This window comes from Rhinoderma darwinii, chromosome 3 (genome assembly GCF_050947455.1).
Source record: "Rhinoderma darwinii isolate aRhiDar2 chromosome 3, aRhiDar2.hap1, whole genome shotgun sequence".
Taxonomy (NCBI): Eukaryota; Metazoa; Chordata; class Amphibia; order Anura; family Rhinodermatidae; genus Rhinoderma; species Rhinoderma darwinii.
In genome coordinates, this window is record NC_134689.1 from 409,805,699 (window position 1) to 409,828,463 (window position 22,765).

At 47.4% G+C, this 22,765-nt stretch overlaps 1 protein-coding gene across 9 annotated transcripts in view; it reads left to right on the forward strand.

Annotated features, from left to right (window-relative positions):
* The window catches only part of STAG3 (STAG3 cohesin complex component), a 165,043-nt gene that overhangs the window by 73,160 nt on the left and 69,118 nt on the right, over positions 1-22,765 (forward strand). For all 9 annotated transcript variants that reach the window (XM_075859212.1, XM_075859205.1, XM_075859204.1 and 6 more), the window contains 8 exons: positions 3,148-3,251; positions 9,493-9,585; positions 9,700-9,789; positions 9,894-10,094; positions 15,947-16,017; positions 16,105-16,192; positions 16,268-16,348; positions 22,123-22,215. In XM_075859212.1, coding sequence (XP_075715327.1) covers positions 3,148-3,251; positions 9,493-9,585; positions 9,700-9,789; positions 9,894-10,094; positions 15,947-16,017; positions 16,105-16,192; positions 16,268-16,348; positions 22,123-22,215 — 821 coding nt within the window. The remainder of the gene's footprint in view (positions 1-3,147; positions 3,252-9,492; positions 9,586-9,699; positions 9,790-9,893; positions 10,095-15,946; positions 16,018-16,104; positions 16,193-16,267; positions 16,349-22,122; positions 22,216-22,765) is intronic.

Consider the following 22,765-nt stretch of genomic DNA (forward strand, 5'->3'; position numbering starts at 1 on the left):
TTAATGGAAACCCAAATTTTAGGGTCTCAGAAAATTAGAATATTATATAAGCCCAATTTCAAAAATGATTTTTAATACCGAAATGTTGTCCTACTGAAAAGTCTGTCCAGTATCTGCCCTCAATACTTGGTCGGGCTCCGACTCTGCCTGAATTACTGCATCAATGCGGCGTGGCATGGAGGTGATCAGCCTGTGGCACTGCTGAGGTGTTATCAATGCGGCGTGGCATGGAAGCGATCAGCCTGTGGCACTGCTGAGGTGTTATCAATGTGGTGTGGCATGGAGGTGATCAGCCTGTGGCATTGCTGAGGTGTTATCAATGCAGCGTGGTATGGAGGTGATCAGCCTGTGGCACTGCTGAGGTATTATCAATGCGGTGTGGCATGGAGGTGATCAGCCTGTGGCACTGCTGAGGTGTTATCAATGCGGTGTGGCATGGGGCGATCAGCCTGTGGCACTGCTGAGGTGTTATCAATGCGGCGTGGCCTGGAGGCGATCAGCCTGTGGCACTGCTGAGGTGTTATCAATGCGGCGTGGCATGGAGGTGATCAGCCTGTGGCACTGCTGAGGTGTTAGTAATGCGGTGTGGCATGGAGGCGATCAGTCTGTGGCACTGCTGAGGTGTTATCAATGCGGCGTGGCATGGAGGCGATCAGCCTGTGGCACTGCTGAGGTGTTATCAATGCGGCGTGGCATGGAGGTGATCAGCCTGTGGCACTGCTGAGGTGTTATCAATGCGGCGTGGCATGGAGGTGATCAGCCTGTGGCACTGCTGAGGTGTTAGTAATGCGGTGTGGCATGGAGGCGATCAGTCTGTGGCACTGCTGAGGTGTTATCAATGCGGCGTGGCATGGAGGCGATCAGCCTGTGGCACTGCTGGGGTGTTATGGAAGCCCAGGTTGCTTTGATATCGGTATTCAGCTCGTCTGCATTGTTGGGTCTGGGGTCTCTCATCTTCCTCTTGACAATACCCTATAGATTCTCTATGAGGTTTAGGTCAGGCGAGTTTGCTGGCCAATCAAGCGCAGTGATACTGTGGTTATTACACCAGGTATTGGTACTTTTGGCAGTGTGGGCAGGTGCCAAGTCCTGCTGGAAAATGAAATCTCCATAAAGCTTGTCAGCAGAGGGAAGCATGAAGTGCTGGAGAATGTCCTGGTAGACGCTGCGCTGACTCTGGACTGGATATAACACAGTGGACAATTCATGCAGTCTCTGAGCCCCGGGCAAGTATTGAGGGCAGATACTGGACATAGTTTTCAGTAGGACAACATTTCGGTATTAAAAATCATTTTTGAAATTGGGCTTATATAATATTCCTTTTTTCTGAGACACAAAATTTTGGGTTTTCATGAACTGTTCCCATAATCATCAACATTAAAAGAAAAAAATGCTGGAAATAGATCCCTCCGTGTGTAATGAATTTGTAGAATATATCAGAATCACTTTTTGAATTGAATTACTGAAATAAATGAACTTTTTGATGATCTTCTAATTCATTGAGAAGGACTAGTATAAGCGGCACAAATTATCCCATTTCTTTTAACGTTTGCCTTTTGATAGGAGACTAAAGTAGAATTACAGCTCCGCCACTTTTCTTGCCTGTTCTGTTTCATAATGTGATGCGACTTTTTAAAATGTGCAATTTCTGACCAAATCCGGCATAAAGTTATTAACCAATGTGGGCCGATCTTCTTCTTTTTTTTTTTTTTTGGTTTATCCTGTCCCCTACATCTGCTCTTTCCTTAGGCCCCATGCACACGACCATGCCCACAATCACGGCCCTGATTGCAGGCACTGCCGGCCGCCGACTGCCACCCGCATTTTCGGGCCGTGCTCCCATACAAAGTATGGGAGCACGGCCCGCAAAATGCAAAAGAACGGCCATGTTCCATAATTTTCGGAACATTTCTACGGCACGGACACCCACCCGTAGCGCTACGGAAAGGTGTCCACGTTCAATGAAAGCAAATGGGTCCATTTTTGCGGACCGCAATAACAGTTTTTTTTACGGTTGTGTGCATGGTGCCTAAGGCTCATGCACAAGGCCGTAAAAATCGTCCGTAATTGCGGACGCATTCACTTCTATTGTCCACGGATACCTTCCCGTTTTTTTACGGGAAGGTGTCCTGGCCGTAGAAGTGTACCGCAGAAGATAGGACATGTCCTATCTTTTGCTTTTTACGGTCCGTGCTCCTATACCCTGTATGGGAGCATGGGCTGAAAGTGCCGGCGGCCGGCCGTGCCCCATGCACACGACCGTAATTTCATATATCCCGAAATATTGTCCGTAAATACGGATCCATAGTCATCCGTATTTTCTCCGTATATACACGGATCCGTAAAAAAAAGGGAGGCTGCAAATGATGTCACCAACATGTTGCATAGCAACGCTTCTGTAAATACGGACGGTTTATGGCTGCACATCCGTAGCCGTCCGTATTTACAGACGCTCCTGTAGACTTCTATCGGCATGTCCGTACCGTAATTACGGCCAAAAAAGACATGTTCTTTAATTGTTTTAACACGGACACCTATCGGTAAATAAAAGGAAAGGAGTCCGTAGCCAATAGAACTGTATGAGTTCGTAAATACGGGCCCTAATTACGGATGAAAAATACAATCGTGTGCGTGGGGCCTGAGTAGTGGCTGTGATTTTAAGACCCAGTTCATACACTGCATTATAATGCAGTTTTTTTTTGTTTTGTTTCGCCAAAGTAGGAATTGTGCCTTAATTAATAGTGAACCTGACTCGTTAAATAAACTGCATGATTTAAAGGAAACCTCCGCAGGGAGACGGGGGGGGGGGGGAATTTCAGGGTTCAAGGATCAACACTAGTTGGGAAAAGTGAAGCAGTTGTCCAAATCAACTCATCCGTTTCCAAAACTTTTTTCACTTGCAGAAGTTTTGATGTTTCTGTGCCGCTGCCGCATCCATATGCTGGGTGTTCTGTAACTATAGACATACTGGATATCCGCTTAGAACAAGTCATGGTTTCTAAAAGGTTTTTAATAAAGTTTTATCATGAAGTTGATGGTCACATTGTAGTTGGAACCTTGTTTCTAGTTTGCACGGTTGTCCTTGTCCCTAAGGTTTACAATTTCCTATCCTCCTATCTCATTTTATATATCTTTCCCCATTTTTAGGCTTGGATGACCAGGAGGAGAGTGCACTTATTAAGATCTTGGTGTCTTCTATAAGACAGGCAGCAGAAGGGACATCACCAGTTGGCAGAGCTCCTTCAAAGAAGGTGTGTTATAGGCTGTGTTCGTAGAAAATGCATGCGTTTTTTTTGTTTTTGCCAGCATTTAGTATTTTATTTTTTTTATCTTCCAGTGCCCAATGTGCGTTTTATAAGTAAAAAAAAATTAAAGATGCGTTCATTTAAATAAAAAAAACCTAGACAAACCCAAATGTTTTACTCCTTTCGTAACTTCACTTTCCAGAGAGAAGAAATGAAGCCAAGTTGTTCTTTAGATGGCAGAAAAATGTTGGTTTATTAAAAAAAAAAAAAACGTGCCATCTTGGCAGTCCCGTTACAAAACCGTATCTTCTAATCCCTCTTCAACATTAAGGTCTGTTCCCGCTTGAGCCTCTTCGAGTTGAAGCTCGACCTCTCTCTTTTTCAGGAGGTCTGGCCGGCTCCTGCTTGGGAGTTTTACGTGCAATTCTGTCTGGAGTAGCAAACCTTCGCAGGAACAGCCTGTGTCCCATTCGCTTGAGTATGTGGGTGTTAGGCAATGTGGTGTTTTCATTTAAGCCCATTTCCTATGCACAGTTCCACACCGGATCCCTCCAATGCTTGCTTTTTTTTGCCAACAAATCAGCAGAGGCTCTGGACAAAAAGATTCTCTTGATTGGGAGTCGGAAGAGATCTGTACTGGTGGGAAATGTCTCCTGTGATTCGGTCCTTCCTACCTCTCACATGGGTTTCCTCAAGAAACTCAATCCACGGGAGTGGATTCTCTACCTGGAGGTCTTTCTTTAGATCTATTTGAGTCCCGTCTGAACACCAAAGTTCCTGTTTCCGTGGACGCTCTAGTTTCATGGGACGGTTTGAAGTCCCCTCCTACCTCTTTCCTCCCATACCCCTTCTAGCTCGCACTCTTAAACCGGTTAAGGTGAAGGACCTTCCAAAGTGGCTTTATCGACCCTGCTACGCCGACCTGATCAGCCTACTGGCAGCCATATCCGCCTACTGATTTCACCAGCATCCCATGGGTGTTGAGGCCGACGTCCTAAGATTCAGACCATGCTAAAGGCTTGAAAGCCCCAACAGTAAAGGTGGACCATCGTACATGGAAGGCTTGTTTTCTCTGGTGTGAGGAGCACAACTTTACTCCTGTTTGTTCCAGTCACAGCCTTTTGTCCTTCCCCCAGTTAGGATTGGAGAAGGGGTTTCCTACTTATTCCATTCTGTTCCAGCGTAGGTGCATTTTGACACTAGGATGACCCGAGAACAGTGAAGAATGAGCCCAAGACAGCACCTTCTAGTGGAGATCATGCGGTACATAGGAATATCTTCTGGGAGAAATTTCTGGAGACATAAAGTAGAGGATAGAATACAGTTTGGGTCGATATTAATATTTGCCGGATCCTCAGGAAGGGAATAAGATGGATCAAAGGACCAAGAAACCGTATCCGCTCTGATTCTTGTCAGCCAGACCATAAGTCAAAATTAAAGTAAACGGTGAATAGAAGGGTGCTTGGCACAGGAAATCTTGCCCACTCCAATAAATGTCGTTCTTGCTCTGATGTAAGTTTCCCTGCCAGCACGTCTCGGTCTTCGAGAACTTGATGGAGAAGAAGCCGCATGAAATGTCTCTTACCCTCCGTCTGATGCTGCTTGAGGACACATTGACCTCCAAGAAGAACTTCTTATTCGGCTCTGGATGATGAATACCCCGAGATGAAGAGAAACATGTCTTGAGGTGGCAGAAGACTTGAACTGCAGAAACTGGCCAATTCTGGGTATTGGCCCCCAGTCAGGTTAGGACAGTGAGTGGGGAGACCACTTGAGGGAAATTTTTTGGTGAATTTTCTGTAATAATTCCTGAAGCCCAGTTGCCTTGAGACCACAGATTGAGCCGAATTTTGAATAGCCGAAAATTTGAAGGGGTCCAAAGCCCAGGAATGGAAGTTCCAACTTTTCGAACTGGCATTTCTCCAACTTGGTGCTTAGCAAATTCTGTCGAAGCCAAAATAATACAGAACGGACGTGAGAACAATAAGTGTACGGAACTTGGGAAGATTAACCCCTTCAGGACACAGCCTGTTTTGGCCTTGTGGACGCAGGCGATTTTTTTTCAAATCTGACGTGTCAATTTATGTGATAATAACTTTGGAATGCTTTTACCTGTCCAAGCGATTCTGAGATTGTTTTCTCGTGACATATTGTACTTTACGTCTGTGAAAAAATGTGGTCGATAAATTCAGTATTTGTGAAAAACACCAAGATTTAGAGAAAATTTGCAAAAAATTGCATTTTTCTAAATTTGAATGTATCTGCTTGTAAAACAGGATATTAATACCACACACAATAGTCACTAGTTACCATCCCCCATACGTCTACTTTATGTTGCATCATTTTTTGAACATCCTTTTATTTTTCTAGGACGTTACGAGGCTTAGATCTTTAGCGGCAATTTCTCACATTTTCAAGAAATTTCTAAAACCTATTTTTTCAGGGGCCAGTTCAGATCTGAAGTGGCTTTGAGGGCCTTATATATTAGAAACTCCGCATAAATCACCCCATTTTAAAAACTTCACCCCTCAAAGTATTCAAAACAGCATTCAGGAAGTTTCTTAACCCTTTAGGCGCTTCACAGGAATTAAAGCAAAGTAGAGGGGAAATTTACAAATGTATTTTTTTTTTGCAGAAATTCATTTGTAATACAAAAATCTCTGTAACAGAAGGTTTTACCCGAGAAATGCAACTCAATATTTATTGCCCAGATTCTGCAGTTTTGAGAAATATCCCACATGTGGCCCTAGTGCCCTAATGGACCGAAACACCGGCCTCAGAAGCAAAGGAGCACTTAGTGGATTTTGAAGCCTCTTTTTTATTAGAATATATTTTAGGCTCCATGTCTGGTTTGAAGGGCTCTTGTGGTGCCTAAACAGTGGAAACCTCAAAAAAGTGACCCCATTTTGGAAACTACACCCCTCAAGGAATTTATCTAGTTGTATAGTGAGCATTTTAACCCCACAGGTTTTTTGCTGTATTTATTTGTAATTAGTCAGTGAAAATGAAAATCTACATTTCTTCTGAAGAAACAGACATTTTTTAATTTTTGCAAGGAATAAAGGAGAAAAAGCGCCCCAATATTTGTAAAGAAATGTTTCCTGATTACGGAAATACCCCATATGTGGTCATAAACTTATATCTGAACACATTGCAGCCCTCAGAAGGGAAGGAGCGCCATTTGGGTTTTGGAGCTCAAATTTTGCTATAATGGTTTTCGGTGCCATGTCCCATTTGCAACACCCTGGAGGGACCAAAACAGCGGAAACCCCCCAAAAGTGACCCCATTCACTATCAGAATCCAAGAGAGCAAATGCCTCTTCAGCGGTATATAATTGCGTGACATTTTTTACGTATTTTTTTTTTTTTTACTTATTTTTTTATAACAGTTTTAATAAAAGTAACAAAGAAAAAGTCCACTAATCCATTGATCAATAAATTTATGAACAACCCTAAGGCCCTGTTCACACTGAGTTTTTTTACGAGTTTTTCGGCACGGAGACCGCTCCGCAAAACTCGTCAAAAACCGCCCAAAAATGTCTCCCATTGATTTCAATGGGAGATGGACCAGCTTTTTTACCGTGAGCAAAAAAAACGCATCGCGGTAAAAAGAAGCGACATGACCTATCTTGAGGCGGTTTCCGCCTCCAAAACCCCATTTCAATCAGTCAGAAGGGTAAAAAAAAAACACACCTCAAGTGTTTTGGCGAGTTTTTGTCAAAACCACTGTGCAAAAAACATCTGGAGCAGTTTTTGCAGGAGGAATTTTCCTCCTGCAAAAAACTCCGTGTGAACACAGCCTAACAATGAATCAATGTATTTAGAATTTACAGACGTGTAAAATATATGACGAGATTTATAGAAGTATATGTGTGTATATTACATGTACGTATATATCTATATGATGATATAGATATATAACATCCCTAATTATTAATTTTTAGTATTAACAAATTTCAAATATATGTCTATATATAATATATATTACGTGTGTGTGTGTGTATGTATGTGTGTGTGTGTGTGTGTGTGTGTGTGTGTATATATATATGTGTGTGTGTGTGTGTGTATATATATATATATGTGTGTGTGTGTGTGTGTGTATATATATATGTGTGTGTGTGTATGTATATATATATGTGTGTGTGTGTATGTATATATATGTGTGTGTGTGTGTGTATACATTCTAAGCCCTAATCGATTACTAATTAACGAATAAACTGTCCTAGTCTGAGTACTATCTACCTAAACTATAACTAGCTGCCTACACTAAACTATCTATGTGGAGGTGTTTTTGTGTGTGTTTCACAGTCATTGTGTCTTTATACGGACACACAGCAGCTGCTCGGCACAGCTTCTTCTCCCCCACTGTCTCAGAACGACAGGGGAGGGAGGAGAAACATTGTAACAAACCGCACAGAAAGTTTGTTGCTGCAACAAACTTTGCTGTGATCATCATGATAAGTTTATCATGGTGATCACGTCATCAGGACTGGCACCAATCCGGTCCTGATGTCTTCTCCCAGCACTTAGGCTGCTAGTAGCAGCGCGTGCTGAGAGATTCATAGCACAGGGAGAGCGCTGTGCACGCTGTTCTGGCACCACGTGGATTAACGGGCTGCAGGAGAAATGCCCAGCACGGCAGCCCGTTAATCTACGTGGGCTGGTCGTGAAGGGGTTAAAGAGGATCTGTCACTAGTTTAATAATGCCCAATCTCGTAGCTAATCTAATGGGTGCCGTCACACTGATAATACTCGCGAAAATTGTGTCCCAAACAGTTTATTATTTTAGAAGTTATGAGCTTTTCTTCTAAATATTCAAATGAGCCTATATTAGACAAGTGGGAGGTAACAGCAGCGATTCTCCAGAGGTGGAGCCTCTTCACAGCCTCTGATGCTGTCCTATCAGCATGAAGCTGCTTCACACAGTGTGAGAGAGGTGGAGCTACCTCACAGCCTCTGACGCTGTCCTATCAGCATGAAGCTGCTTCACACAGTGTGAGAGACTGAGGCTGGAGGGAAGGGGGATCACTTCAAATAACCATATCTCGAGCGGTGAACCACCTAGAACAGCGGTATACGAAAGATGAGATACTAGTCTTTCATATGGCACCAGGATCGCAATTCGATCTGAAAAAAATGGAGATCTCGCCAGTTGACTACACAGTCGGGAATGGAAGCTGTATACTAGATGATCAAATTGTAGGCACCCCACAGGACCAACTTAATAAAAATAAGCTTTCTTGATGCAGTGAAACGTTTCAGAGATCAAAGATAGCATGTGTCTGTTCTTCACAGTACTGTTGTTCAGCCCACGATAAACAATGCATGGCCACAGGGTACCATCCGACTTTTTGGGGAAGAAAAACCTTGCTCTGGCCGTGGAAGAAGATTCACGAATAAACCCTTCCTACAAATTCTCTTTGATATAGACAGACCTGGCCTCAGTCTCTGGTTCTACTTTACCCTTGTGAGGCGTGTGGCCTGGAGGAAGCCGAATACTCTGGAGGGGCTGCGGTTGGAGCGATGATCGCGAGCAAGTGGACTTGACCTGACCTGCAGGAGATAAATCGGGCCCTGCCTGGCCTAGGCCTGCTGACGTTACCGGGAGCGTAGCAAATAGGCAGACGGGCAAAGGCGAATTCTGCCGGGTGGCAGCGCCACTGAGGGTAATGGCAGCCAAAGCTGGGCAGTTCCCATCTATAGTCTGGCTGTCGGCGAGCAACGGGAGACAGTGTGACTTCCTCAGCCCTGTTCCCTTGTATCACATTTGGGGGGACAGAGAGGCCCAACCCTTCCGGTTTCCCCTAGCCTAAAAAATGAGATAAAATAACGAGCGTTACAGGTAGAAACAGACTTGAGAGCTCAGATCTATGTCTGCCTCTCACTGATTGATTAGCTCAGTGCCTGTAAGCCGAGTATATACACATTGGTTCTTGTAGAAAATACAATAGGAGCTTTCCGCATACAGTTTCATTATTAAGTTTCATGTATCCACAGTATGCTGTGAGCTCCTCCTAGTGGCGACTGCAGGCAGCCAAAAATAATAATAATCATTTCGGTCTCTGCCGGGGATATGGAGCTTACCTTCCAGCACTATGTACATACAGTATATAGACAAATCCATGCAGAATTTTGAATAACCAAATGGTTTTCAAGGAGTGGACATTGACTCTAATAATGCACAGTAAAAAAGGGCACCCCGTTGGTGGCATTTCTCAGTTGTGTTAACCCTTGATTTATTTTTTAGATTCTGTCGGTGAAGGATAGGAAAGCTCATTCAGAGGATAAGCTGAGACTGAGCCGGCACATGATTGTAACATTACCCCATCTACTGGCTAAGGTACACGAGTCCAAATCATAGAGGAAGACTGATTTAAAGAGCTGCAATAGCCCAAATCCTCAAATGTGACCGTAAATGTATCAGTCTTAAATGCATATGACCCCCGTTTCTTAGTTTTCAGCTGATGAAGACAAAATGGCGTCTCTACTAAAGTTAGTGGAGTACCTAGAAATAGAGATTTACTCTACAGAGCGGCTGGAGAAGGTGAGGATAACCGAAAGGGACCACGTGGAGTTACATATAGTGTAGCAGAACATGCTAGGATCGCTGTAAAGCTTTTCATGCACCTTGGTGTCTCTTTTTTTTAGCATTTAGACCTCCTCTTGACCCACGTGCATGATATCATGGAAAAGCACACCGAACCCCTTGTCCTGGAGTCTTGTTCTCGTGCGTTGTACGTTTTGTGTGACCGGGGTCTGGCTTTCTACAAGAGAACGGACATTATGCTCAGCCAACTAGTGGACAAACTCACCACTCATTTCCGGAATCACCTCCCAGACATTTTGCAGGTATCTACCAGACTAAAGGTGGCCGCAGAGAGGGGTCGGAGGAACGTTTAGCGGATTGCTCTCACCTCTGTAACGCTCTTTGGCGTGCATCCCTGTTACTATCCTATGCTATGCCTGGTTTACTTGTGGACCCATTTAAAATGTTTAAAAGAGGGGATCTCCCAGAATTATAAATGATCACCTATCCACAGGATAGATAATTTTCTGATCGCTGAGGACCCCACCACTGGCCCCAGATCGTTCTCACTTGAATGGAGCGGTGGTTGAGCATGTGCCCGCCGCTTAATTCAAAGTCTATGAAAAGTGGCGGAAACAGCTGAGCAATGTGTTCGGCTGTTTCCATCATTTTCATAGACTTTGAATGGAGCGGCAGCGCGCATGCTCGACCGACGCTCTATTCAATGTCTTCACTGCGGCCGAGCAGTTGGGAGGAACATGGGGGGTTTGGGACCCCTGTTCTTCCGATCAGTAGTGGGGGCGCCAGCGATCAGAAAATGATCATCTATCCTGTGGATAAGTGATTCTGGAAAAACGCTTTAACTTTAAGGCTCTTCTCGCTGCTCCTGGTGTATACGTCAAATGTGTCCATAGACTTTTATATGGACCAGACATAAACCAAAAGAATGTCCTTCTGCCGTATGTCTGGACTACGTGTCGCTTTTTTTTTTAACTGTATTGAATGTGTAGCTGACTGCTTTTTAATAGAGGCTTCCTGCAAGAAAACGTATACTGTGCGGTATCTGGGTGTTTGTTTTTTGCAATCGGAGTGTATGGGCGACACATACATTTGTATTGTATACAGAGTCATATACTTGGCGTTTATGTATACTGCATACACAGTGTGAATAGAGTCTGATCTTCTTGACCAGATTCTCCAAGCACAGAAAACCAGTCCAATATTCACTGTGGGCTTGAGCTTTGTCATGGGATTAGCCAGTGATTTACTAAGTTTTTCAAAATTACAAAACCCAAATAGTGTAAGATGTCATTGTTTCCACTTGAACTTGACCTTGTTTTCAGCAGAAATTATACGTGGTCACACTTATCTGAAAAATTGCTAAGAATTGATGCACAAGATAAGTGCAGATACGCCACGGCATGAACATTTTTGTCAGTTGCTCCTTCACAACAGACTGGCAACTCTCACTCTGTTAGTTTACATGCTGCGTCAGTTTGGAGTGTGTTGCCGAGGGGCAACGTTCCATTTTATATATAGCTTGTGAATCTGTACCATGCTAGTGTTCGCTTTGTGTCTGTAGGAGGAAGATACGACCGGCTTCTCCTTTCAGCTTCACCTCTTTACTTTTTTTTTTTGGGGGGGGGGGGTGTTATTAGGGTCTTGATCGGGGGCTGCCACACTATTGATACCCTCTCAGGTTGTTAGGAAGCCAGGCAGTCCTCTGCTCTGCACTTCCTTCCGTGCCAATCTCCCATTCCACCCTTCTTGCTGCTAAAGCGGTCCGGAATGCCAGCAACTCCATTCTCAGTGCAAGGTTACCAAAGCGGTGGGTCCACACACACCCAAAGACGATGGAGGGTGATTTGCCCCTCTTCTTTACGCCCGGTAGTCTGTCTTCGCTGTCAAAGGGAGCATCTAAAGTTACAAGCTTACAACGGCCATGTGGTGTAGTTAGTTATTTTGTTCCCATGTAGGGCCGATTCCCTTCTGTTTCTGCCTGGCATCCTCCCATTTGCCCCCCCCCCCATTCTCTACAGATACCGGCTGTAAAAAGGTGCCACCTGTGAACCCCCCCCCCCCCACCTTTTTTCTATGACTAACCATATTTGTGGCTTCGTCACAGTCCCCTATATTGTGGCCAACGTCCCTGAAGAATAGCCTACTGGTAGTACTGATGCTGCTTACTCATTGCCGATAATTGCCCTGTGTAAACGAGCAAACGCTGCTGATTGTATCGTTTTAAAGTTAAATATTATCATTGTCGGCAGCACATCCCCCTGTGAGGGAGACGCGCCGCCGACATGGTAACATATGGGGATGAGAAAATATGCGTCCCCATGCATAGCTCTGTGTGAACAGGAGGAAACTAGCGTCAATCAACGATGTCTCTCGCTGCACCGGCCCGAAAGTCGTCAGGTGTTAAAGGCCCTTTAGGACGCCGGAGTCTGTTGCTTTTGTGCTAACAGTTTCTACCGATAGGACTTAGCTAATCTAGCCCCAGTATCTTCGGTGGCCTAGGACACAACTTTTTCACTCCCCCTGGTCTTATGAGCAGCTCTCCACTCCAGAGCGGTTTTGGCAGACTCTCTCTTTTGGCCCAATGACTTCTGCTCTGGATTTTTTTGAGGGGGTGGTAGTCTGCTCTCAGACCTTTCTGTGGTGCTGCCAGCGCCTGTTTCCCTGTCAGCGAATCTCCTCCAGACCGGACTGCAGCAATACTATCCCTGCAGTGGTCCTCCGAGCCTCCTGACCTCCTCCAGACAGGACACCAGGGGTCCGGTAGGTTAACCCTGTTGTCTTGTATCTTTCCACCCTGCTACCCAGGCAACCATAATTCCCTCACCCTTTTTCTGTTCTTATACAACTCATTTAGCTATATATTAAGGAATCTAATGTTTAGTCAAAGCTACCGATAGTATCATTATGTGGTACATGGTTTTTTGTTTTTTTAGACTTGCTATTTCCTTTGAAGTGTCCTTCTAGGATGCGGCCCCCCTGACTGGGCCAGGTCTTTACCCGGTCCATGGGGAACATTCCAGACTCCCTCAGACCTCGTTTGAGTCCATGGAACGTCTTCCATCTCAAATAGCATTTTTGCTCTATGCTCTCTTAAATCACTTCTAGGGGTAGCGCTACCCTTGCCTTGTGGTAGTCCATGCAAGAGGGCCTGAAGCGCTCAGGACAGATCCCGCTGTCTTCGGTTTCTTCACAACCATCCCATATTAAGGCCTGCACTGGAGCAGCTGCCTCCCTGCAGGATCAGTCTGACTCCCCTGGGTAATCCTCTGACTTTGATCTGAGTTAGAGCTTGGCAGCGGTTATACAGGTATTGATACGTGCTGTCGGGAACACGTTAAGGAGCACTCCCCCCAGTGGCTCCAGGGAGAAGTATCCTGTCACCATCACCGCCAACCTCTGCTTATTCCTCACCACAGCGAATTAGAGGAGCACCCCTCTAAGAAATGGAAGCACCCTGACAAGTTCTTAATCGTCTCTAAAAGATGGCTGTGCTTTTCCATTTCCAGGGGTTTTGGTCAACAAATGGACAGTTTTCCCTTTGTTGAATCTGCTTGTCGCAACTTCCAAGAGCACTCACTACCCTACCACTGTCGGACAAGGCATCCCTTTATGATTCACTCGGGGCAGCAGGGTCTTCCCTGCGCCCAGCATTCGTTATTTTTCCTGGGTCAGCAAAGCTTTCACTGTCTGGGCCAGGCAGCTTCATTAGGATATCTTAGAGGGAGCATCACATCACATCACATCACATCAACTTCTTCAACGTTCTTATGTGGGACCTCCCTTGAGTCAGCCCATTTTGCTGCCAGAGTGATGGCTAATTCTGACATGCCTTTCGCGGCTCTGTCTGGCTTTTACGTTAAATGGCAGACCCTGCCTCAAAAATGACTCTGTCTGGCCTTTCTTTTGCTCGAGGTAGTTTATTTGGCAAGTGCCTAGACAAAATGATCTCGGAGGCCACTGGTGGAATGAGTTCACTCCTTCCTCAGAGCCATCATGGGGGGGAACAACTTCTTCCTTTCAGGTGACAATGGCTTGTTCATGTGGACGACGCTTTTGTTCAAAAGGTGTTGTGTAAAAGATGCAAAATAGAATTCCTGATACTCCCCCCAGGTCAGTTATTTTGTCAACCCCACTTCGGTCCTCCGAGCGCGTTTCTGTTCTCCAAGCTACTTTCTACTTAAATCTTTTCATAGTCCCTATAGGGACAGGTCAGTCCGACCTATCTTGGACCTTGCGAAGTCGAATTGCTTGGTACGCGCTCAAAGGTTCCTGACAGTCCGTGAAATCAGTGGTTCCCTCTGGAGCAAGGCGATTTATCTTTTCCTCCATCGACCTCCGCAATGCCCACCTCCTTATAGCAAGGGGCTTACCAGCATTTCCTTCACTTTGCTGTTGGTTCTTAGCATTTCCAATTGTTGCACTCTCCTTGGTGCTCCTCACTGTCTTCACCAAGGTCCTACCGACTCATGGCGAGTCGCTGTCATTCATTACCTGGACGACCTCTTGGTGAAGGCCTCCTCCACCTCCAGTTAGGACGACCTTTCCAGCCTCAGGATCTCCCTGAACACGTTACAGAGGTTTGGATGGATCATCATAAGAGGGATGTCATCTGGTGCCAGCCAAGCGCGTGGAATCGCTGAGGGTATTCGACACCGTGCCGGCCAAACTACTTCTGATGGATAAGGTTAGATGCATTAAGCTGGAATGGCTCTTCTTCGTCTCTCTCTGTTCCATTTGTTTCTTGTGTGCCAGTGCTGGGCAAGATGGTATCGGCCTCGAGGCCATCGCCCATACCCAATCTTGCATGCTGGGACAATCCGTCTCTTCAACCTCTGCTCCCCTGCCAGACGATTGTTCTAATGTAATTTCTCAACAGGGCGAGGATGTTTTAGACCGAGAACTCTCCGATTCTGACTCGGACTTTCTGACTTGGATGCCGATCAGAACTCCAACATGAAAGACACCGCCTTATTGCAGTCTGGAAGAGGCTCCAGATAAGAACTTCGTACCTTCCACTAGCCTAGAGGGTTTTTCATTTAGTCCGCTTATGTTTTTCCTAACCACTCTGACTTTTAAGTGGCCAAGACTACCACTCTTTCCATGGCCGACGCCACCTCTTTCCACCACCCTCTGGATCAACGTTTGGAATCCTTTGCCAAATCCTCTTTTTGAAGTGCCTGCGTCAGCAAGACAAAATGGGCCCGTTGCCTTCACTAGGGAGTCATGTCTGGGGCCCCAAAGGATGAATTTGGGTCAGCTGTAGTGTCTATTGGCAACATTTTGGCAGATTTTGAGACTTGATCACTTTTTATTGCATTTTTTGTGGGAGATGAAGCATATCTGGCGGTTTTTATTTTTCACGGCGTTCACCATAAAGACTTAATAATGATATATTGTAATAGTTCAGACTTTTACGGACGCGTCGATACCAGTAATGTTAATTTTTGATTTTTAATGTATTGCAGTACACTGTTATACTGACACTCCCCTATGAATCCTGCCAGTTTCAGGGCTTCATAAGAGTACAAAGATGGCGGAGCTGGGGCCTTCATCTGGCCCCCAGGCTGCAATGCCAACCAACGGCACCCCGCAATCGCTGCAACTTTACAGTCTATAGCGTTTAAATGCCGTGGCCGCTATTGCTCGTTCTATGGAGCGGGCTCAGCCTGTGAACCAGCTCCAGATTGGCAATTGGAGTTGCATATTGCTCTGAGGGCAAGGTTCCGCGTCACCTTAAGTTCCATCATAGCTGTGGGTGCCTGTTGGGCGATGCGCCCTCGAGCCTCTGCTCTGCCGCTGGGTAAAGCAGGACCATGGTCTTCTCCGCACACATTTGCATTCTCTGAAGGGGTTAATAGCGATGGGGGGGGGGCTGCTTTAACTAGAGGGGGGGATCATCTGCTGTAACCACTAAGGAAGATTAGTCCAGGGCTAGTTTGGAGAGCAAATCTAATGTTTGAGCGAGAACAATTTATAGTTGGGAATCTTGCGAGTTTTCTTTCTAGCTTAGGTTGTGTTTTAATTTGACTTTTCTGAAATAGTTGAGGACCGAAAAAAAAAATATTTATGACATATGGTTGAAAAATCCAGAAATCCAGGTGTATGTTGTGTTGTATTTTGTCGTCTGCCACGCTCTCTCTCCCTCCTGTTCTAGGTGACTGATCTGGATGAAGACGACGTGTATAACACGGCAGCCACGATGAAGAGGCTTTCTGCCCTGTACAGGTGACACCAATATTAGACATGTGGAGAGACCTATGTCCAAATCCTGTTCATAATACAATAGCCGTATTCCTCCCTCCTCTCCTACAGCGCTCATGATCTTACCCGGTGGGAGTTGTTTGAACCCTGTAGTTATATTCTGCAAAAAGCTATAGACACGGCGGAGGTTCCTGAACAGGTGAGATGTCCTATCTCGGAGCTGTATCTATATATGATCTTCTATATTGGTTCACTAAGGATCTCTCTCTTATAGGTGATCCTCCCAGCACTGGTCTGTTGCCACTTTTCCCTGTTATGGGAGCTCTCACACTTCTCCAGGTCCCAACCTTCACAGGTAAGGTACAGGAATCCGTCAAGTGATGTGAGCGCTACAATGTGTGAACCCCTCAGGGCGTCCATATACAATCTGTAGACTGGAGGTCTGAGGAGCAGCCGTGTATTCTCCACCCTGCCCTGTAGGGACGCTCCTGTGTTCAGCTCATTGTTGTAGGAATATCTGGTAAACGGCCTAGTTTGTGCTGTGATATTACAGCTTCTGGTTATAATAAAAGAAACCGCAGTCTCCAAGCTTTGGCTCTCCAGCTGCTGTAAAATGACAAGTCCCAGCCAGCTGCAGATTACTCTATGACAACACTTCTGGGCTTTGGTGGGTGATCATCATTGTGATGTACGTGTTCTTTAGATCCAAATATCCATTTAGATGAACAGCCACGTCCTCACCGACTAGAATAGCAGCAGTAGGTGTCATTAACCATACCAGGGCGTACAGGCGGAAGAACCCCGACTTCTGCTCCCAGGGTGCCTGCCATTTGGCTTATCTAGTACACCGCAAAGCAGCAATGTATTTTGTCACAGTTCTGCGTCATTTTGTCCAGTTTCCTATGAATGAAGAATCCTCCACGTCATACTATTATAGTCCTGGTGGTCTGCGGTTACCAACCGGGTCCGGAAGTGGAGAAAGCATTGACTAGTCATTAACCCCTCCAGCCAGCAAACCCCAGCACTACATTGTTCCCATTTGTCCTGTGATTACTAGGACCAAAATCACGCTGACAGATTGATAATAATAAACAATATGTAATCCTTATATGATATAACAAAAGCATTTAGTAATATCCGCTCCACTGATCAGACGACTTCACGTCAGTAACATGCAGGCAGCTGACGCTGTGCTCCGCTTCTCCACTGATCAGACGACTTCACGTCAGTAACATGCAGGCAGCTGACGCTGTGCTCCGCTTCTCCACTGATCAGACGACTTCACGTCAGTAACATGCAGGCAGCTGACGCTGTGCTCCACTGATCAGACGACTTCACGTCAGTGACATGCAGGCAGCTGACGCTGTGCTCCGCTTCTCCACTGATCAGACGACTTCACGTCAGTAACATGCAGGCAGCTGACGCTGTGCTCCGCTTCTCCACTGATCAGACGACTTCACGTCAGTAACATGCAGGCAGCTGACGCTGTGCTCCGCTTCTCCACTGATCAGACGACTTCACGTCGGTAACATGCAGGCAGCTGACGCTGTGCTCCGCTTCTCCACTGATCAGACGACTTCACGTCAGTAACATGCAGGCAGCTGACGCTGTGCTCCGCTTCTCCACTGATCAGACGACTTCACGTCAGTAACATACAGGCAGCTGACGCTGTGCTCCGCTTCTCCACTGATCAGACGACTTCACGTCAGTAACATGCAGGCAGCTGACGCTGTGCTCCGCTTCTCCACTGATCAGACGACTTCACGTCAGTAACATACAGGCAGCTGACGCTGTGCTCCGCTTCTCCACTGATCAGACGACTTCACGTCAGTAACATACAGGCAGCTGACGCTGTGCTCCGCTTCTCCACTGATCAGGCGACTTCACGTTAGTAACATGCAGGCAGCTGACGCTGTGCTCCGCTTCTCCACTGATCAGACGACTTCACGTCAGTAACATACAGGCAGCTGACGCTGTGCTCCGCTTCTCCACTGATCAGGCGACTTCACGTCGGTAACATGCAGGCAGCTGACGCTGTGCTCCGCTTCTCCACTGATCAGGCGACTTCACGTCGGTAACATGCAGGCAGCTGACGCTGTGCTCCGCTTCTCCACTGATCAGACGACTTCACGTCAGTAACATGCAGGCAGCTGACGCTGTGCTCCGCTTCTCCACTGATCAGACGACTTCACGTCAGTAACATGCAGGCAGCTGACGCTGTGCTCCGCTTCTCCACTGATCAGACGACTTCACGTCAGTAACATACAGGCAGCTGACGCTGTGCTCCGCTTCTCCACTGATCAGACGACTTCACGTCAGTAACATGCAGGCAGCTGACGCTGTGCTCCGCTTCTCCACTGATCAGACGACTTCACGTTAGTAACATACAGGCAGCTGACGCTGTGCTCCGCTTCTCCACTGATCAGACGACTTCACGTCAGTAACATACAGGCAGCTGACGCTGTGCTCCGCTTCTCCACTGATCAGACGACTTCACGTCAGTAACATGCAGGCAGCTGACGCTGTGCTCCGCTTCTCCACTGATCAGGCGACTTCACGTCAGTGACATGCAGGCAGCTGACGCTGTGCTCCGCTTCTCCACTGATCAGACGACTTCACGTTAGTAACATACAGGCAGCTGACGCTGTGCTCCGCTTCTCCACTGATCAGACGACTTCACGTCAGTAACATGCAGGCAGCTGACGCTGTGCTCCGCTTCTCCACTGATCAGACGACTTCACGTCAGTAACATACAGGCAGCTGACGCTGTGCTCCGCTTCTCCACTGATCAGACGACTTCACGTCAGTAACATGCAGGCAGCTGACGCTGTGCTCCGCTTCTCCACTGATCAGACGACTTCACGTCAGTAACATACAGGCAGCTGACGCTGTGCTCCGCTTCTCCACTGATCAGGCGACTTCACGTCGGTAACATGCAGGCAGCTGACGCTGTGCTCCGCTTCTCCACTGATCAGACGACTTCACGTCGGTAACATGCAGGCAGCTGACGCTGTGCTTCGCTTCTCCACTGATCAGGCGACTTCACGTCGGTAACATGCAGGCAGCTGACGCTGTGCTCCGCTTCTCCACTGATCAGACGACTTCACGTCGGTAACATGCAGGCAGCTGACGCTGTGCTTCGCTTCTCCACTGATCAGGCGACTTCACGTCGGTAACATGCAGGCAGCTGACGCTGTGCTCCGCTTCTCCACTGATCAGGCGACTTCACGTCAGTAACATGCAGGCAGCTGACGCTGTGCTCCGCTTCTCCACTGATCAGACGACTTCACGTCAGTAACATGCAGGCAGCTGACGCTGTGCTCCGCTTCTCCACTGATCAGACGACTTCACGTCAGTAACATGCAGGCAGCTGACGCTGTGCTCCGCTGTGCTCCGCTTCTCCACTGATCAGACGACTTCACGTCAGTAACATGCAGGCAGCTGACGCTGTGCTCCGCTTCTCCACTGATCAGACGACTTCACGTCAGTAACATGCAGGCAGCTGACGCTGTGCTCCGCTTCTCCACTGATCAGACGACTTCACGTTAGTAACATACAGGCAGCTGACGCTGTGCTCCGCTTCTCCACTGATCAGGCGACTTCACGTTAGTAACATGCAGGCAGCTGACGCTGTGCTCCGCTTCTCCACTGATCAGACGACTTCACGTCAGTAACATACAGGCAGCTGACGCTGTGCTCCGCTTCTCCACTGATCAGACGACTTCACGTCGGTAACATGCAGGCAGCTGACGCTGTGCTCCGCTTCTCCACTGATCAGACGACTTCACGTCAGTAACATGCAGGCAGCTGACGCTGTGCTCCGCTTCTCCACTGATCAGACGACTTCACGTCGGTAACATGCAGGCAGCTGACGCTGTGCTTCGCTTCTCCACTGATCAGGCGACTTCACGTCAGTAACATGCAGGCAGCTGACGCTGTGCTCCGCTTCTCCACTGATCAGGCGACTTCACGTCAGTAACATGCAGGCAGCTGACGCTGTGCTCCGCTTCTCCACTGATCAGACGACTTCACTTCAGTAACATGCAGGCAGCTGACGCTGTGCTCCGCTTCTCCACTGATCAGACGACTTCACGTCAGTAACATGCAGGCAGCTGACGCTGTGCTCCGCTGTGCTCCGCTTCTCCACTGATCAGACGACTTCACGTCAGTAACATGCAGGCAGCTGACGCTGTGCTCCGCTTCTCCACTGATCAGGCGACTTCACGTCAGTAACATGCAGGCAGCTGACGCTGTGCTCCGCTTCTCCACTGATCAGGCGACTTCACGTCAGTAACATGCAGGCAGCTGACGCTGTGCTCCGCTTCTCCACTGATCAGACGACTTCACGTCAGTAACATGCAGGCAGCTGACGCTGTGCTCCGCTTCTCCACTGATCAGACGACTTCACGTTAGTAACATACAGGCAGCTGACGCTGTGCTCCGCTTCTCCACTGATCAGACGACTTCACGTCAGTAACATACAGGCAGCTGACGCTGTGCTCCGCTTCTCCACTGATCAGGCGACTTCACGTTAGTAACATGCAGGCAGCTGACGCTGTGCTCCGCTTCTCCACTGATCAGACGACTTCACGTCAGTAACATGCAGGCAGCTGACGCTGTGCTCCGCTTCACCACTGATCAGGCGACTTCACGTCGGTAACATGCAGGCAGCTGACGCTGTGCTCCGCTTCTCCACTGATCAGACGACTTCACGTCAGTAACATGCAGGCAGCTGACGCTGTGCTCCGCTTCTCCACTGATCAGACGACTTCACGTCAGTAACATGCAGGCAGCTGACGCTGTGCTCCGCTTCTCCACTGATCAGACGACTTCACGTCAGTAACATGCAGGCAGCTGACGCTGTGCTCCGCTTCTCCACTGATCAGACGACTTCACGTCAGTAACATACAGGCAGCTGACGCTGTGCTCCGCTTCTCCACTGATCAGGCGACTTCACGTCAGTGACATGCAGGCAGCTGACGCTGTGCTCCGCTTCTCCACTGATCAGACGACTTCACGTCAGTAACATGCAGGCAGCTGACGCTGTGCTCCGCTTCTCCACTGATCAGACGACTTCACGTCAGTAACATACAGGCAGCTGACGCTGTGCTCCGCTTCTCCACTGATCAGACGACTTCACGTCAGTAACATGCAGGCAGCTGACGCTGTGCTCCGCTTCTCCACTGATCAGACGACTTCACGTCAGTAACATGCAGGCAGCTGACGCTGTGCTCCGCTTCTCCACTGATCAGACGACTTCACGTCAGTAACATACAGGCAGCTGACGCTGTGCTCCGCTTCTCCACTGATCAGACGACTTCACGTCAGTAACATACAGGCAGCTGACGCTGTGCTCCGCTTCTCCACTGATCAGGCGACTTCACGTCAGTAACATACAGGCAGCTGACGCTGTGCTCCGCTTCTCCACTGATCAGGCGACTTCACGTCGGTAACATGCAGGCAGCTGACGCTGTGCTCCGCTTCTCCACTGATCAGACGACTTCACGTCAGTAACATGCAGGCAGCTGACGCTGTGCTCCGCTGTGCTCCGCTTCTCCACTGATCAGACGACTTCACGTCGGTAACATACAGGCAGCTGACGCTGTGCTCCGCTTCTCCACTGATCAGACGACTTCACGTCAGTAACATGCAGGCAGCTGACGCTGTGCTCCGCTTCTCCACTGATCAGGCGACTTCACGTCAGTGACATGCAGGCAGCTGACGCTGTGCTCCGCTTCTCCACTGATCAGACGACTCCACGTCAGTAACATGCAGGCAGCTGACGCTGTGCTCCGCTTCTCCACTGATCAGACGACTCCACGTCAGTAACATGCAGGCAGCTGACGCTGTGCTCCGCTTCTCCACTGAACAGCTTTCTGCAGGGTTCTTGCTTTCCACAGCCTTTTGAGTTGAGCTCCACCTTCATTAGGTTGTGTTCTGCCATGTCTGAGACTTGTTAGACCACAACGTAAGTGAATGTATGTGTATGCGCTATTGGCAGTCACCGCAAAGGTCATCCGATATCTTTCAGTCTTACTTTGCTGCTTTTACTGGTGCTTGTCCTACACAGTGGGAAATAATTTTTGGGTTTACACTCGTGAATTCATTGTATGTTCTCTCACCGATCAGGGGGAACTGGCTGCTTTACGGAAAAAACTTCACTTGTTCTTCAACATGAGTCAAAGTCTGTTGTCAGATCTTCATTGCAGCGTGAGAGAACAGGTAACGGATGACGACCTTCTAGTTTGCTACGATGAGTCTATCGTTTTATCTATAATGTCCTGTTATTTATAGTGAAACTTGGTTTGGAGCAAATTTTCGTGTGTATATTATAAAATTGTGTTTCCCTTATTTAAAGGGGGTACTCTAATGACTAAAGGCGTATGCACATCAGCCTCGCCCTCCCGTTCATGGTTTCCGTTAGACCTTTCCGTCTGAGAAACCCATGAATGGAAAGCCTAGCTTCCGTTTGCATTACCATTGATTTCAATGGCAATGCTTCCGTTTGTTTCCGTTCCGCAAGTTTTCAGTTTCTTTCGCGGTAACAAAAGCATAGTCGACGTAGGGTGACCCTGATGTGAATGCACCCTTATGCTAATGGCATATCGCTGTTATATGCCATCAATGTCTGATTGTGAGGGTCCGCGTCTTTGGAATATGACTTTAAATTGAATGGCCACCCTCTTATTTTCTTAATCTTTATTAGTTTAGAAGTTTGTTCTGATTCATTTTTTAATATAGAATTTTATGAAGACGTTGATTAAAATATAAC